At 44.0% G+C, this 16,861-nt stretch overlaps 1 protein-coding gene across 1 annotated transcript in view; it reads right to left on the minus strand.

The window, feature by feature from the left end:
* The window catches only part of T265_00357 (hypothetical protein), a gene marked incomplete at both ends in the record, with an annotated part of 54,807 nt that overhangs the window by 13,786 nt on the left and 24,160 nt on the right, over positions 1-16,861 (minus strand). Inside the window, 6 exons of the mRNA XM_009164102.1 lie at positions 7,934-8,186; positions 9,163-9,375; positions 12,064-12,750; positions 13,291-13,830; positions 13,910-14,278; positions 16,024-16,576. Coding sequence (XP_009162366.1) covers positions 7,934-8,186; positions 9,163-9,375; positions 12,064-12,750; positions 13,291-13,830; positions 13,910-14,278; positions 16,024-16,576 — 2,615 coding nt within the window. The remainder of the gene's footprint in view (positions 1-7,933; positions 8,187-9,162; positions 9,376-12,063; positions 12,751-13,290; positions 13,831-13,909; positions 14,279-16,023; positions 16,577-16,861) is intronic.

A 16,861-nucleotide genomic window follows, 5' to 3' on the forward strand; every position in this document is an offset into this window, starting at 1 on the left:
TCAGAGTGGCGTAAACAGATAGGTGGCCAACCCTTGACTTGGCAGAGGAGTATGAAGGAGACCACGAAACGCTTGGGTGCTGTCGGTGCTACTCGCCTTCCAGGATGGGGACCGCGTGATCCTCACTGTGCCTGGTTGGAGACACTACAAGATATGGCTGCCAACCGATGTCAGTGGCGTTCTTGTTGTCAGTTTCTATCCAGACTGTCTGAGTGAATGTCTGGAGATGTAGGCACCTCGGAATGATTGTGTTAAGCTAGCACTAAGTCCCTCCCCCATCCACTTTCATTCTTTTCTTTACAATAAGGCTTTCAAATAAGTCATGGTTATACGGCAGTGAAGCATTGGTGTTGAACACTGATGTCATGCTGTCGATTATGATGATGAGTGGAGTTTTATGTGGAGACATTCGGAAGGGAGTTGTGCAATCAAGGCAATAGCTTGGATGCATGAGCGCCATTGACAGCGTGACAGGGCCATGTCTGAAAGTGTCACTAGCCAGTGAGGTGGCCGGTTTCGAGGTCCCCATCCAGGTAGATGGTAATGACCAATGTAGCTGAGTTTGCTGGTAATGGCTTTCGCACTTAGCTGCCAAGTCACTGTTTGACCTTTCCTGGTTCTTTTCCACTCTTCGCGTGGTTCTGCAAGAAAGAACCCTTCGAAAAAGTCGATCTACTGGCATACGGAGCACGTGATCAAGACAACACAACCTATGCATTGTGATCAGTTCATCTATGGCGAGTGAGTTATTGCTTCCAAATACCATTCGACGTAAAATTATCACATCTGTTTTTATGCACAGTGTCCATTAGTAACTCACAGAGGATGCGTGGTTTGACTGAACACAATGATGATAAATCAGTTGTGCAGTGGTTTATGATGATTTGTACTGTACCGCAAAGCAGAGCATCAGCAACTCTCCGTAGCCTCAAGAGGTTATTCAAGCAGCTATATTTTTCTGGTGGAGGGGCGTTTAAAGCTTTATTCGCTCAAACATTCATGGATAACTGCTGAGGACGGTTTCATGTTTTCATTGGAACATCACTCGCACTCTTGAACTATAACACGCGAACCATGTAATAAACGCGTTCATCATGCTCAGGCAACCCTGCGACAGAAATGCAAGAGATGAACAAGCGTACTCGAGAAAACCAAGTACAGATAATCATGGATGACGCCCGGTCGCTTAATATCGGATCTATAGAAGCAAACGGCATCTTGTTGGTTCAATCCCTTACACTTCTATCAAAACGTTATGACCTTACCCAAAGCACTGGTTGATACTGAAGTTCTTGGCGCATTTTGATTCACGCAACAGGCTATGAAAAATTTCGGGATGCTACGGTAACCTCGTGCACATGTTCACAGGTTGACCTAGCACCCAACTGAAGGTCAACCTATTGAAGCAGTACTGCGCCACTTGAATTTGTCACATTTAATATCATAAAATGTCTTCTCCATCGGAGCGATCAGCAAAAAGCGGTCTAAAATGACCGACTGGCAAATATGAGTAAGTATCTGAACAACAACTCCCTGCAGTGGATCGGCAGCTGAATTTTTTGGATGCAAATGTAAAGTGGGGAAGAAGGGTATTTAGACCGTTGTGTCATGAAGCCAAGTGGATCACGTCACAGTCGAAGTAAATGATGGAAACAGGGATAAGCTGTATGTGACACGTGGCACGTGCATTGTCTGTGACATAAGCGGTTCCGGACGAATGTGATGAGAGAGAACTCAACTAAGCCTTCTTCCAGCCCCCGCGAAAGGAAACGGACTGTGTCCATGTATATTGTCCGACAAACGCCTTGTCGTACGATGAAAATATGAACCCCGACACGAGAGCACGAACAAATACCCATAACAATTGGTTTGGCAGTTAGCCGTTTAAATGAATAGTTAATGATGGAGCTGGGACTGCAACTCAAGCAGAGATTAGCAGCTACGCATGTCATGTCAGTAAAGTGCTTTAACCTCCTAGTAAGTGATACTACAATCGAGTGGTCTTGGGATGGGAAATTTAGATGGACACACTTCTAGGAAATGTTTCGTCCAGCTCTGTATGGTTTTGATTGCGGGTCGTCTAGAGCGACTATTTTGAAAAACTATGTGCCCTAAAAGTTCGTACAGTCGGTAAAACATCTTTGTTGCTCTCAGTCGGGCTTCTGATTAGATTTTACCTTTCTTATAGCCGTACGAGACTAAAAAATGACTCGACCAGCCCAGATTCTCCACGATCAAATAATGATAACGAAGTCAAGTGGCGATATTAATACATAAGTAAACAATAAACAGGACCACATGCAAACTGCTCAGTATTTTTTTACGATCAGTGGAAGACAATTTTCATAACTCCACTAAAACACGACTAAGGTAATACAAGGGAAACTGAGTGAAACTTGTTCACAAAGCTGTAGTGAAATCCTTATTCCAGTTAGTCGGCAAAACTGGCCGCACTTGGTTCAACTGCTGGCGGACAGTTATCATGTGTATTTACGCGGATTGCTATGGTGAAATACACAGGTCAAACGCATGTAGGAAAAGCGACAAGTCAGTAACCGAACTTCGGAAACGAACTAAGCAGAACGGGAACCACATAACAAGTGCTGGGGATGCTGACAACTAGTGGCAGACCTGTACCTTGAAACGGCTGCCGTTTTGTGAAGCAAAGATCTAGCACAAAGTTGCTGCGTTATGACTACAAGAAATTTCTCCCTAGGATTGGATATTTCTAAAAGCCTCTTGTAACATACCCAGGCATACGAGCAGTGATGTGATTAGACCGTAATCTAGTGAGCACGCTGTCAACTGACCCCCTACAAACCTTGGTTCTGCAACCCTAGTCAAAGCAGTCATTGCGGTGACTTCATAACCTACTGCTGTTGTTCAAATAAGTTATGGCCCTCTATAAGCGTCAATAATAAGTCAAAAATAAAACTCGCGGACTGCGCCTACGTGATTAGCCCAAAGATCGGCGAAACCGGTCGTGAGCTGTCGACGAATTTTCAGCAACCTTATGGGTAGTGCGTTACAAATGGCATTAACGACTGTTAGAGTGGAGCAACACACTTTTGCAAGCAAATTGAGCATAGACGACAGCTCGTCCAGCCATCAGAATCCGAACCACGCAAAGAAGCAACAGAAAACCGACATGTGGTGAGTAACCCAATACTTATTTAATTGCTTTTATGGCGCAGACGAATAACTGATTTGATGAAATTGCAGAGCTAGTAGTGCGTTGTTAGGATGCCTTAATTACCATGATTACTGTGATCCAATTATCACAATGATGGAGAGAAATCGCAGAGCAATTATGTTTTCGCACGAGTAGGTGGTTTTGAGACCACTTAAGGAGCGGTCTATCGATCGGGTCGTTAATATGCTGATCTCCACCGTCTTTGAATGACCACAACTAACGTGAGATGCCGAAACTAAGATCCGCAAGAGAGATGAGTGATGAAGAAATTAGCACCTACACCAGTCATCTCAGGAGCGGTATGACATAAACATTTGGTAAACTTCCGAAGCAGTACGCGAGCGACTCATTTCGGTTCCACGTTAAATAAAGGCCAGTGAAGTCGAGGCAAAAATCCACGAAAAACTGGCTAATTGCAAGACTGGTGTAACTACATAAATTCACTTCAGCCAAATTCAGAAAGAACCTTGGATCAGAAGTGATTCGCTCAACAGATTTAGACCAATATGGAAACAGTTCGAAGAGCTCTGAGTAGTTCAGTGAACATAACTGGCTGAGTGTATTATGCAGGGGATTTCCACCGGTGGGACGAAGTCGCTGTAACAAAAAACCTCAAAAATGTCATGCCAAATATGGAACAAACAACACTATGGAACTCAGCAGAAACACCAAACAAAAGGTGCCTCATCAGAACTTAATGTCATGCACTTGTTGGGGTTTCCCAATTATGGAGCCATTGGCCGCACAGAATTTGTTTTTCACATTCTACCATGCTGTGATTCCGGCTGACAGAGAGCCACAGGAGCTAGAAACAACTCTTGGGTGAACAGAAACAAAAAAGATGAGAAACATGGATCCAGGTAATGGGAAACTATTTTCAGTTGTTTGTTGTGAATCGCTGAGGAGCATACCATCTCCATCATCGACAGCATACCATGTAACAATAATTTACTTCAAACCTTGTGGAAAAATTAAAGTGAGATTGTTTGCCAAGCCTTTCTGAAAAGAAAGCAGTTCGTGTTAGCCTATTTCAAGTACTTGAGACAGAGACTCATTAGGACAATCTAAATGTAAACTTGCAACAAGAATGCTGGTGACATCGATTAGCGGCCACATTTCACTGTTTCCGGCGGAGCATAGCGAAGATCACGAGGAGTTTCTCCTGAGAATGGAGGCACTGTAGCTGTCTCCATACGCATCCCTGGGTTCTCTGCATACACAACTCTGAATTGGACACAGAAACCAGTACGCTTCGATACAAGATGACTTGGCATGCGTGATACACGATCAGGTAGCCAAGGTCTGTGCTTCTGTACATATTTTCTGACTGAAACCCATGCAGCACGACCAAACATTCATTCGGTTGCCTCTGCAGGTTCGTTGGTACACAGCCACAATAGCCAAAGTTCTGAAATATCAATTACGATTGCCTATGGGCCTTTCTGTTCCGTCTCTGACAGAGGTCTTTGTGACAGCCAAAAGTCAAATATTTATTTTCTCCCAGTCATGTCTGTTTGTTTTATCTTATCCTCTGACTATTTAGACATGTACAATGGATAGGAGTAGTCTATCTTGCAGGAATCTGACACCCTGTCACCCACCGTTCAAGCAGTCGGATGGGACTGTCAGTAGAACAGCTTAGGGTTCTTGAGAGGATATGCATCTGCAAACATTCGAGGTAAAACGTAGTTGCAGACTTGAGAAGTCGGCTGAACAGCACCAGGCAGCAACGAAGTTTGCCATTCAGAGACCTGGACATGCTGATCAAAGCATCCCTACTTACTGAGGATAAGCGATCCATTATGATCCTTGATCACAGTTAGTCCTCCAGGTCACCTTAAACAGATGAAACCTGAATAAGTTACGATCACTACTAGTAGTATCCACCGCTTCCATTTCTCCAGGCCTACGCATTTCCACCAGCCCGGATTCACAGTTGACGAGCACACCAATTTTCGTTTGTGTTCGAGACTGATGAGAAAATTTTCCCGAGAGCCAGACACTGTCATTATCCATCTCATATCTGATGCCTTGAGCAGCCTAACCGTAGTCCGTTGGAAAAATAATTTTCAGCACTGTATAAAGTTTAGGCGATCGCGCTCTAGGGAATATTGACATCCGATGAAGGACCGGTTGGAAGAGAGTAGAAGACGGTTTCAATAAGTTTGCTCGATTTCAAGATCCTAGAGCCTCCTGATTAAGAAACGTCCGCCCTTCGTGCATCCCCAAAAACATTATTAAAAGGGAGACTTGAACAAGACGAGATCGGAACCAAAATAACTATGATAAAAAGAGCGACCGTCAGTGGCCGATCCACTACATTAGTAACCGATGGCGATGTGACCGATTTGGCCTAGTATTTGACTGGATGTTCGAGGGTTTCATGTGGCCGAATGATTTTGATAATTCCGGAAGCTCGTGCCGCATAAAAAAGCTTGCGATCAGCACACTTTTGAATCAGTCATCCCCTGTAATCTGCACACGCGGGATCTAATCCAGCTCGACTTAGCCACTGAGACTACCTATCTTCGCGTTCATACCCACAGATATCACAATAGTAAATGAGCACCTAGTATGCGGAAATAAGGCCCTCAAATGCCATAGAAATGTTTTGACGGCTCAGAACTTCAGTAAGCAACATGGTAAATCCACGAGGATCACTTTCTGATTTACGAGATTCTTGAGGGTGTTCCCAAAAGAACTGAAAAGAGCCGAAAGTCAACAGACAACCAGTCATGCAAAAATCTTTCTAGCAGACGCAGCTGCCTGTAGCGACCTTCGGATGACTATAGGTGCACAGGCGATTGTAGCTTGATAAACAGTCACAAATGTTATATAAAGAAACAGAATCCTAATCAAGAAGAATGCGTAGCGAACTGCTCTTCAGGACCAACCATATCTCTTCTGCACAGTCAATCACATTCGATTTTGCTATGAGTCATGCCAGCAAACATTTGCTTACGTGAGGAAAGTCCCAAACAAAAACACAGCATGCGAAAAGCCCGTGTCACACTAAAATGAGTGACAGCCATTTGTATGAGAGGAGAGAGAAGTGGGAAATAAAAGGCCAGTTTCATTTGTTTTACCCAGTTGTCCTCTTTTCCATTTTACTCTGTGACGTTGGAATTCGGAGAGACTTGATGGCATGTATATCGTAATACTCGATGTGTGTGCAACTTTGAAGGTAAAACTTGTCATGCTGACATGGCCTTGGCTTTATTTATTATCCAATCCGCGATTAAAAAGCTTGGTGATATCTGCCTGGACGAACGATTGGCTAAATGTTTGTCGGGTAAGCTGATTGAAAGTGTGCTAGTGTGTGGGCCAGGTGGTTAGCATCACAAAACCAGGGAAACTGCTGCGATACCTTCAGAGAGAAAACCCAAGTGTAGCTTCGAAAAGGAAGCTGTTTAGAAACAACTTTGAAAACTACTACGAGATTGGACTGCAATGTAAGTAAGAATGATGCATAATGTGGTCTCCCAGATCGCGGGTATTTACGAACCCACACATTCGTTAGGTATCGGTATAACTTTTTCGGTGTCGGATCACTGTTCTAAGTTTCACGAGAACCACCTTCATGAGAAGCTTGTAGAAAATGAGTCTACCGCTGAAATCAGTGATGAAATAGTTAAATAAATGTAGAAACCATCTACAGTCAAGGAGCTCAGAGGGGTGTACAGTGATGAGAGCACGAGAATGGCGTCCTGTGTAAGGTATTCGCTTCAAACTGTCAATCATTCGACGCAGAAAACAGGCATTGGCGTAGAGATAACGTTACAAACAGGTAATTCCTACGACTCGATCAACCAGTTAATGGTTCGAGTACCTAATAACTTTCGGTGTTCATCTATCAGGTTGTTTCCGCGTACGCACGGAACGACAATCATGGAAGATACCACTAATGAAGTACAGGAAACCTTGTCGGCCTCATACCTTTACTGGGGACAAGTTCGGGGTGTAACGGTCCAAGAAAGACGCACGCCTGATTGGAGGAAGGTTTGACTAGGACCAGTCCAACGCACTTGGATTTTCTTGCTTCAACAAGGCCCACGTTACAGATAGCATTTTAGCTCGACAAGCAATCTATTGAAATTATTCGGACATATAATACACGACAAGCCGCCTCATAAGTGCAAGTCATCTGACACCGCGCGCTACAGGTGAATGACATTAAATTGGGCTTATCCTATTCGCCTAGTCGCACTTCGACTTCAGGGCTTCGTCCGTGTAAATTCGTCTTTATTTTACGAAATCCAAAGTGAAACTGGTAAGCCACCACTTTTGGATACGTTTGGTGATGTGGATGTCAGTAGGAAGTTAAGGGCTAAATCTGTCGTGTTGATACAGTTTTTCAACCGCCCTCCGGGGTCAGATGAATATGATAGACCGGCCCGTAATGAAAAACATACGAGAGCTTCTACTGTAGCATGCAACGAAGGATCAGACCAAAAGATAAAACCCCATCAACACATTACTACGGACGAGTTTGGCCTTCGAAAAAAAGTGATGTCCAGAAGGTGCTCCAAAAAATGGAGCAAGTAGCAGCCAATAGTCCGTGAAGTAATACGGGAAAAATAAGTAGGAAGGACTGAAAAACACCAAGTGCAACACGACTTATTGGCGCTTCTCGGAAAGAGAACATGTAGATGCAAATGAAATAGCGAACAGGAAGGATTCCACCCAGACCCTAACTGAAACAGTTAGATGAATAGAGATACCCAGAAACAGTTCGCTCACTTTGTTGGAAACTATCAAGAACGGACTGCAGATTGCTTAGGCTAGTCCGTAGTGCGGAGATCTCCTTACGATACTCAGCAGCGTCTGTTCTGGCCTCATCCCGTTCAGCCATGTACCGTTGCACACGATCCTCAACAGTTTGACTGGATTCTTCAAGTTGTTGCAAGCGGGTCTCAGCTTCTTGCAGTCTGTTACGCAGGTCAACCTCACGTGCCTCAGCATTCAGTGCTTCTGTTGTATAGGATTCTTCCATCTATTGCCAATAATATTAGCATCAAACATTGGCATCATATAGACAAAACTTTAAAAGTGGTGCTACAGACAAAAAGAGAGTACTGGGTCAAATTCGAATGAGAACGACCAAACAATTGGTTCACGGAGCCATAGGAGGTAGTTGGAATGTACTGTAAAACAAAAGATCTAAAGTGGCGGACCGCGATTCGATTTAGGTAACTCAGGAAGCCGGTCCGAAGAGCTTCGACTGTGAGCTCGTTTATGTGAATAAAATTCCATAATAATGTGCGGCTATATAATAGGGTAATTCGCGATCCTATTCAATACATAACTCATTCTACGATGGTAGCCTACAAGAACCCAAGTATTCCACAGTGTCATGCAAAGTCGATGCACACAAAAGCGAACCAGTGCCAGGTTAAGCTTTGGGTTCTAGTGTCTCCTAGATTAGTAAATGGGACATTGTTTGGTAGATGTGTGAGATCGACCTTCGTACCGTCGCACACGGTTCGTCCAAATAAATACTGAACAGAACAATATGGTCACTGTCAGAACAAGAGAGCGTCAAGTGTTCAAGAAAACGGTGAAGATCACAAAACAGATTACCTTCTCCACTTGATATCGGTGATTACGGATGACAGCAGGCAAATCAACACGGATAGATTGTTAAAAAACTGCATCGAAAAGTACTGCACTCTATGATATACTACTCTACAATATATAGATAGTATTGTTGGCATCGTCAACCTAATATTAAAATTCGAGAACAATTTAAAACACAGTAAACTCTGATACAATCGTTCTGTGGCAATGACTACTCTACAGGACATAGTACTAACCATTCACAGAGGATAATGTAAAAGTTGGATACACGGCTCACCGGTATATCGCCCCAATAAAACCTCCAAACAAAAAATCACGAAGTGAAACAGGTAGGCTAATCGCAGAGCGGCCAGTGCTATTTCTAACCGGTTACCCTGAACTCCACAACGTACCTCCAAGAGATGTGCTTGCAATCGTGTAATCTCAGATAGTAACTTCGCCTCATTTGGTACAGAACTTGTTACGACTGAACATGACTGGAAATTCGATTCACCGTCAGGCGGAGCAGCCGAAGACGCTGCATGCTCTTCTTCCTGACTGTTTGACGCGTTAAGTTCCGGTGCACAGACTCGGGATTCCTGGTCCTTAAGATGAAGCATCTCTGTCTGGAAAACAGAAAAGGAGTGTGAACGAAGCTACCCAGATAACTTATCATGTATTCAGATTGTGCCATCTAAATCATTCACGTGAAACGCTTGTTATTGTTGCAAAGAGCTTATCGCGTTCAAGAACACACGGGAAGGCACGGGATCGCCGAGAGCAACGACTGTAAGCTTCACCGGCTTTCGACCGGATAGCTAATAATAAATAATAATCGTTCAGCTCTAACAACTTTTCAGTGTCTAGCTGTCATGCCACCCAATGGATGAATGAGGGATAAGATACTGCCAGGTTGCCCAGACCTAGACAGGAGAAACCGGAATGCCGGGGTTGAATCCGAACCACGGACCTTCTGGTCAGTAAGTCCGCCCCTTAACCACTGAGCTATCCCGGGAGTAGATTATTATTTAATAAGTGACGCAATTACGAACCTTTGTAACCATTCAGAAGATCTAGTCCTACATAAGCATAATAGGTGCTCCCAGAGGAGGGATAATAAACAGACCCTCCGGACACATTATTGTATTATCCAGATAGAGGAGTCCCCTTTTTGAACAACTAACTCAAAGTGACCCGACCAGTCTATTGCCTCAACAACAAGAGACTGCGGTCTACCGATATTTCATTTTGATCTCGTCGGGGTATCAGAAAACAGCCACTTCACATCACAGATTTTTCGCACAAAACTGTTCCTTTTCTTAGTGGGGAGCAAAAAATCCGGCACGACTATAACAAAGATTCGGCTATGATACGACGGAGAAGTCATAGCTCCAGTGAGGGCACACTGCTTCAGCTCTTTACATCAGTTCATATGGAAAAGGTCCCATCAACATTTTCGGCTACCAGTGGCTCTTTGTTGGTAGAGTTTCAACTTAAGCGGAAAGCCAACGGTTAAAAAATGGGTTATAGCATCATAGGACGTCTGACACGTCTGAAACGTTTGTCAAGTATAGGGATGCTACATCCCTACGTCCGCTAACCCTAGCGCTTGTGAAACTATGGAGAAGTAAAGCGAAGAAATGAAAAGGGTCCGAGTGGATGACGATAATTACCGTTATTTTGACCGACCGAAATCAACTGATCCTAAGTGACAGCAACAAAATTCATTATCTTGACGAGATGCCAAACAACCACTTTTATCGAAAACAGTATCAGTCCGACTATCTCACTACCACCAAAGAGGTGGTTAGCAACGATAATGGACGTGTTTGGCAAGCCATAGTCAATGTAACTGTGGTCAAAGATATACCTTATACCACCAACTAAAATATGGTGTACAAACCTTCTCAAGAGGGAGCGATATCCAGCTGGTTGGCAGGTGTGCATTTTCACATGACTGCGTCACCACTAGGGCAATAGTGCACAGACATAGGTTATTACGACTGGCGTTTACGAAAGATTTAGCGGTAGGTGTGCTCTTTTGAGATGACGCAATAACACATGTCAACCAAGTCCACTCTATATAGCGATGCTTGTAACCGGGGGTAACATGGGAGCAAAAATACTTGAGTGGGTGTCACATACCCTTGTTTCAAGTTTACGAAAAACGGAACAAAAAGAAACTGAAGTTCTGGACGTTATAACAGTACGCCGATTAACACATTGTTCGAAGTGAGCGCCTATCAGATTAACCCATCTTCGAAACCATATGTTGTCAGATTTGTTGTGTAAACTGCTTACGTCTTCGCGATGATTACCAAACCGCCAATTTCGGCCTCCATAGACTGTCCACTGTCCCAATTTCCAATAACTGGTCAGGTCAGTTCCTACTTGGTATCTATCTACAGTGCACCGACACATGAAGAATGATTTTTTCAGCTTTCATCATATATTCGTCTTCACAGGGGAGAACGACTAACTTCTATTCCGATTTAAAAACTACTGAATCCTTTTTAAAGTGGACAACCAGCGAGATAGAACCCTCGGCCGTGATTCAACTTGCGCAGAATATACACTATCGCCGTCCGAATTCCGCCGAACTGATCTACGGTCTGGGGACACCAGAATAACTTTAACTTTATGGTTTAGCTAGCCAGACAGATAACATAAAGGCCCGTAAAATAGTAGCCGAATGTACAGGATATCCGTCTTTGATTTACCTTCGAGTTCCCACAACTCAGTGACAGTGAGTTGTGCTCAGAATTTAGCTGTCCTATTGCTAATTAATGCCATGTTCTACAGAGACAGACGGAGAAAAAACAGGATGAAAACCTTCTCAGATGATCATTCGGATACCATTTTTGAAAGAACCAACCACAAATGCAAACTTCTGTTGCGCTTTTGTCCCCCGCATATTAACTATTGGTTAATGAAGCAGCTGACAAGGAATATATCAAAGAACGATTACTGCGTGCTTCCCTATCTGTGGAAAAAAGTAAAAACATCGATCCGCCTCATAAGATTGCTTTTGACCGATAGGAAATTACAGAAGAACGGTGTATTTAACTGAATGGTTGCTTTGCAGCTGATTGATGGTCGTGTGTGTTTATACAGCTGAACATTGCTCCAAAATTGTAGTTGGGTAGTGTGTAAATGAATTTATCAAATGCATATAGCCTTTTCGTGATAGCCAGCTACAGAAATGCATTACGAAAATCAGAGGTAGTGAACCAAAGAAAAAACCATGGCGGGCTAAAAGTTGCATTCAGAATCCACGCTTAGTTAAGTGTAGTAAAACGATTTTGGAGGCTTACCTGCAGTTCTGAAAATGCTTCTCTGAGTTTGTCATCTTCTCTCTGAAGAGCTTCGTATTTGTCCTGTTGTGAAGATAGTTCGGCATAGACACGTTGAAGTTCTTTGTGATAAGATTGGCTCTCGGCATGCTTCTGCTGCAAAGCGCTGACCGCAGACTGATACAGAGCTTCCACCCGGTCAGCTCGACATTTGGCATCGGACCAGTTGTTAGTCAACCGTTCCACGACTTGAACTATATCGTCATCACCGGCCTCACATACGTTGTCAACAGCTGATTCATCTGCAGACTCCAAACGACGGTAGGCTGAGCGAATGAGTTCCTTGAGATCATCACAACGACGGCGCAGTAGTTCCACTTCCTCCTCTTTCGAACGAACCAATTCAGAGAGTTGCTGTATGGCTGTCCGGCTTAAATCATCACTTTCATTTTGCCGCATGTTGACGGATCCACCTGAGTTGGCCAAATCTGTTTCTAGTCTTTCTTTTTCTGTCTGAAGAAATTGGATTTGTTCGCGTTGAGTCGAAACGGTGGTCCACAATTGACGCAAATCGTGTTCGGCTTGCGAGCGAAATGCATTGTGTTGGTCCAGTATATCTCTCAGTGCTGCAACCTCAGCTGATAACTGGACGATGCGCTCATGGGTAGGTTCCTCATCTGTAGATTCAGTGTTGTCCGCAAACCGGGGCTTGAATGGATAGATGGCAGTGCAACAGGCAAAAATTAGCTAACTGCCGCCTAAGCACACAACAAATAATAGGCCTTTCAACCTGAATATGCGAGTATTCGAAAGCTGTAAAGAAAAAATAAGCTCGAAACCCGCATAAAAAGAGCAAGCTATATTCATAGAGGACTGGACATACATTAACAGGGATAGCCCCTTTCAATCGACCTGTTTGGTAGTGGAAGGGCAAGGTAGGCCTATACATGCGACCGAAGTGGCTGCTTGGTACACAGAAAAAGATGTGTCAAGGAAGATCTTGGAATAGAAGGGAACCGAAATCAATCTCCAAACTCAAGGATATCGCGTAGTGAAGAACGGAGATTCTATCATTCTAACATGAAACAATAGCTATCACCAAATGTTCTTCTACCCTTGAGAAACAGAATGGCTGAACCACATGTGTCAAAAGCCGGGTCATTAGATTGGGATGGCTAACCACACCCCAGGATTCACTACAAGGACATTAAAACCAGTAGTTCAACATATAAACCAGACTCTACCCACCTTCAACAACTCATATAGTATGGCGTCCCATTGATCTGCATCCCAATTCGCTTGACAATACTCCTCATCCAAAATTGAACAAAGCTGATACGCCAACAAACAAGGCTCATCGCTCAGAGTGGCTACCGGAGGGCACGGAGCGGATGGTTCTACTTGTTTCAGCTCTTCAATCTCGGTAGTAAGCTTGGCTATGGTCTCCTGTGCATTGATCAGGGCCATATTGATTTTATCAACCTCGCTTCGTGCTGCCGCTTCGGCGGTCACAATAAATGATAGCTGAGACTCCGGATCGCTCGGAGGCCATGTTGAAGAACTTAGACCTGCGGAAGGAACCATGTGATTAGGAGGAACGGGTGGCGGTGGAAGGCAGGCTACCAATTGATCTGTAACCTGTTGTAAGGACTTTTCTAGACGCCGTGCTGGCTCCAGTGAGGCTTCTAGCTGTTCCACGCGGTGTTGGTATACCAGTGACTCTTCTTGCAAACGACCTTCAAGTTCTAGGATGGTCTTGCGCAAATCACAGACAACCGTTTCACATGACTGAAAAACAGAAGGACAGCTCGTCAGCCGAAGTTCATCTTCCAAACTAAGGTACTAACAGGCTTTGATAAACATTTACCTCTGAACGGTGTAAAGTTTGTATATTTTTGTCATCACCTCGAGAATCGTAAGATGCCGATTTGCGTGCTACACAGGCTTCGACCTCCGAAGGATGCGAATCGAAATCGGGAAAGTCATCTTCCTGCCACCCATCAACTTCAGACTCGGTCACATCGTTGACATCTGCAGGCGCCGACTGCTCGAACGAAGGGACCGCTGTGGACGTTACCAAAACCTCGTCTGAATGCACCGACTGGAGCAAGTGAGGGACATAAGTTATTACGTGACATTTTTTACGACCGACAACGAAAGTGAAAAACTGTAAACCTACTGTGGTGGAGCCTTTCGATGACTGCGTGGTTTCTCCGGATCTATTCGGTTTCCGACGCTATGGGAGAGAGAGAGAGAGAGAGAGAGAAAATCGGCCAGCCACTTGGCATGCACAGACAGGGCACGCGGTAAAGGTGATAATCATACTAATCAACCAAACTAAAAACATAGCGAACTCCAACTGTGGTCAAGTTTAGAAACAGTGAAAGAATGCGCCCCTATTCAGATGAGCCAATGAAATTCAACTGAATGTTTGGGTTTTTATTCGTCCAGTAGCTCCTATTTCCAAGTAGAGTTCAAACATAAATCCCATAACTAGATTTCCGTTCCACATAAAAGATACAGCTACATGTTCTCGCAACATTTATCTAACCGGTTGATGAAACTAACCAGACTAAAGTGCGTCGCGATAAAACAGGTCATGATCTTCAATGATAGACATAGGCTGAGAGATATGTAGATATCAACCACGTATCTGATGACGCGCGCAGATTGCGATATCAAACAGGAAGTAAGCGGAAAGAATGACTGATCGATTGCCTCATTACAAAAGGTATATAGACATCAGTTAACAGGTTCCAACACAATGTGTCACGATATGGATGCTAGTGCCTACAACACAGTCTTATTTCGTAAGCAAAACAACTAAACACGGAATCGATTTCTAGTCTATGCGCAAACATCACAAGTCCTACACAAGGTCACCTGGAACAAAGTTAAGGGTGTCTAATTTTAGGGTCTGCCTAAGTCAATCAAACGGATCAAAATGACTCAAGTCCCATTCCGTTTTGAAGAAAAAGTGACTGCTAAAACGCATATGAACACAGAAGGTTACTTGCTATCGCATTTGTCACTTAGGATGAGTGCTGAGTAAGAAAAATGAAGACAAAGGGAAACAAACAAAACGATACGAAACAATAATAATAGACCCTTCCCCTTGCTCCTGTTCCCACCATAAGGCTTTTTAAGACAACCTATTACGTATGGGATTTGAACCGCAGGTTGTTTAGAAGTGCTCAGAAAGATTGTGCTCTACGTGAAAGATCTTCATAATGAAATTTTTGCAGAAAAACATCGTGAGTTAAGTTAAGTTAGGTTTCAGCCATCCAAGAGTAGTCTTTTTAGGAAGTACTATGACGGAGACCAAAGTAGCAGCAAGCCGTCCGATAACTAGGTGATTGCAGCAAACAAACGAATGTGAGTTCAGACAACTTCATCTGGTTTTTATCACCATTTCCGTTCGTGCGCGGTTTTCGTATCGATTATGATGAGGCTACGAATCGGACATGTGGAGCCACCTTCGGCGTTGTGCCTAGAAGGCGCGAACCATCTTGCCCTAGTCACTTGCGAAGCTTTAATCCAGGCTGCTTCTTTAAAAGCTTTCAAATAAAAAATCTTACGACCGGGCACCAGGAAGACAACAGTGAAAAAACTTCCATGACCATGATGACGATAACGACGGTGAAGACAATGAACGGAACAAGGATGAATATGGAGGTATATAGACCCACCGGATACTTATGAATGACTTGTTCTAAACTTTACTGAATCGGTCATATTGGCTAACCAACCAGCAAATGGGACCGCCAAGGGCGATCACTCCTGAAAGTCATCCAGTTTCGAGAGGTATTTAGCACTGACAACTGGACCTGCAAGGTGCAGCGTACCAACTTACCGAAAGGAAAGTTAAAACATACTCATAACAACGAATGTGTGAATTTTAAGCGAAGCTCGGGAAGAACGACCGAACGCTGAGTCCTACACACAAAAAGCGCAGGAGACATCAGTCAAAATAACACTTACGTGTGCCTTGCGAAGCGCAGCGAGCCGTGCACGGCGAGACTTTAAGCTAGCTTGGAGGAGACCTAACTTGTGTGCGATCTGGGATGGATCAGACAAATCTCCGGATGTGGCACGTTCGTTAACCGGAGGTTGCATTTCCAAACCGTTGTCCGTTTGTGTCGTAGGGGGAACATGAGTGACGGCAATCGACACCATCTCGTTCACTGCGTGTTCGTAGCCCTTCATCTCCTCAGAAAGTTGGTGTATTAGCTCCTCTAGCTGCCGGGAATAAGATGAGGCCTCAGAAATATCAGAGACCTGAGAACGATGGTCATCAGAGCCAAGGATAGGACAGCTTTGCTCGGAATCTGGTAAAAAGTCGAACTGGGAACGGGGTGAAATCACCTGAACTGCGATAGAGCAGCTGTCCACGGTCAGTGGTGGTACGGGTGACCACACATGACAAGTCTGTGTTTCTACTGAGACAGCCTGCTCGCCGGCTTGAACAGCGGTTGACACGACCAGAAGGCCGGTTTGCGTCTCGATCTCTAACAGAGTTGGTGAACTTTCAGGCCTGAAGTTTGCGAAAACGGAAGGTAAAGAAATACAGGTGCCCTGAGATTTGCGCAGATAAAAAGTGTATTGACAAGATGCATTTGTGCAAAAACTGGCCAAAAGAATGGCGTGGATCCATTTTGGAGCTAAAGGCTTTTTTCCGCACACTATCCACACCAAAACTCACGGCAGATTATATATATATATATATATATATATATATATATGTATACCTTTCAAACGTGCCAATACATGCATAAAGATACACCGGTATTTTAAGCTGTGTCCAGTGGGTATGATTGAA

Source organism: Opisthorchis viverrini, assembly GCF_000715545.1.
Source record: "Opisthorchis viverrini unplaced genomic scaffold opera_v5_3, whole genome shotgun sequence".
In the NCBI taxonomy this organism is placed as follows: Eukaryota; Metazoa; Platyhelminthes; class Trematoda; order Opisthorchiida; family Opisthorchiidae; genus Opisthorchis; species Opisthorchis viverrini.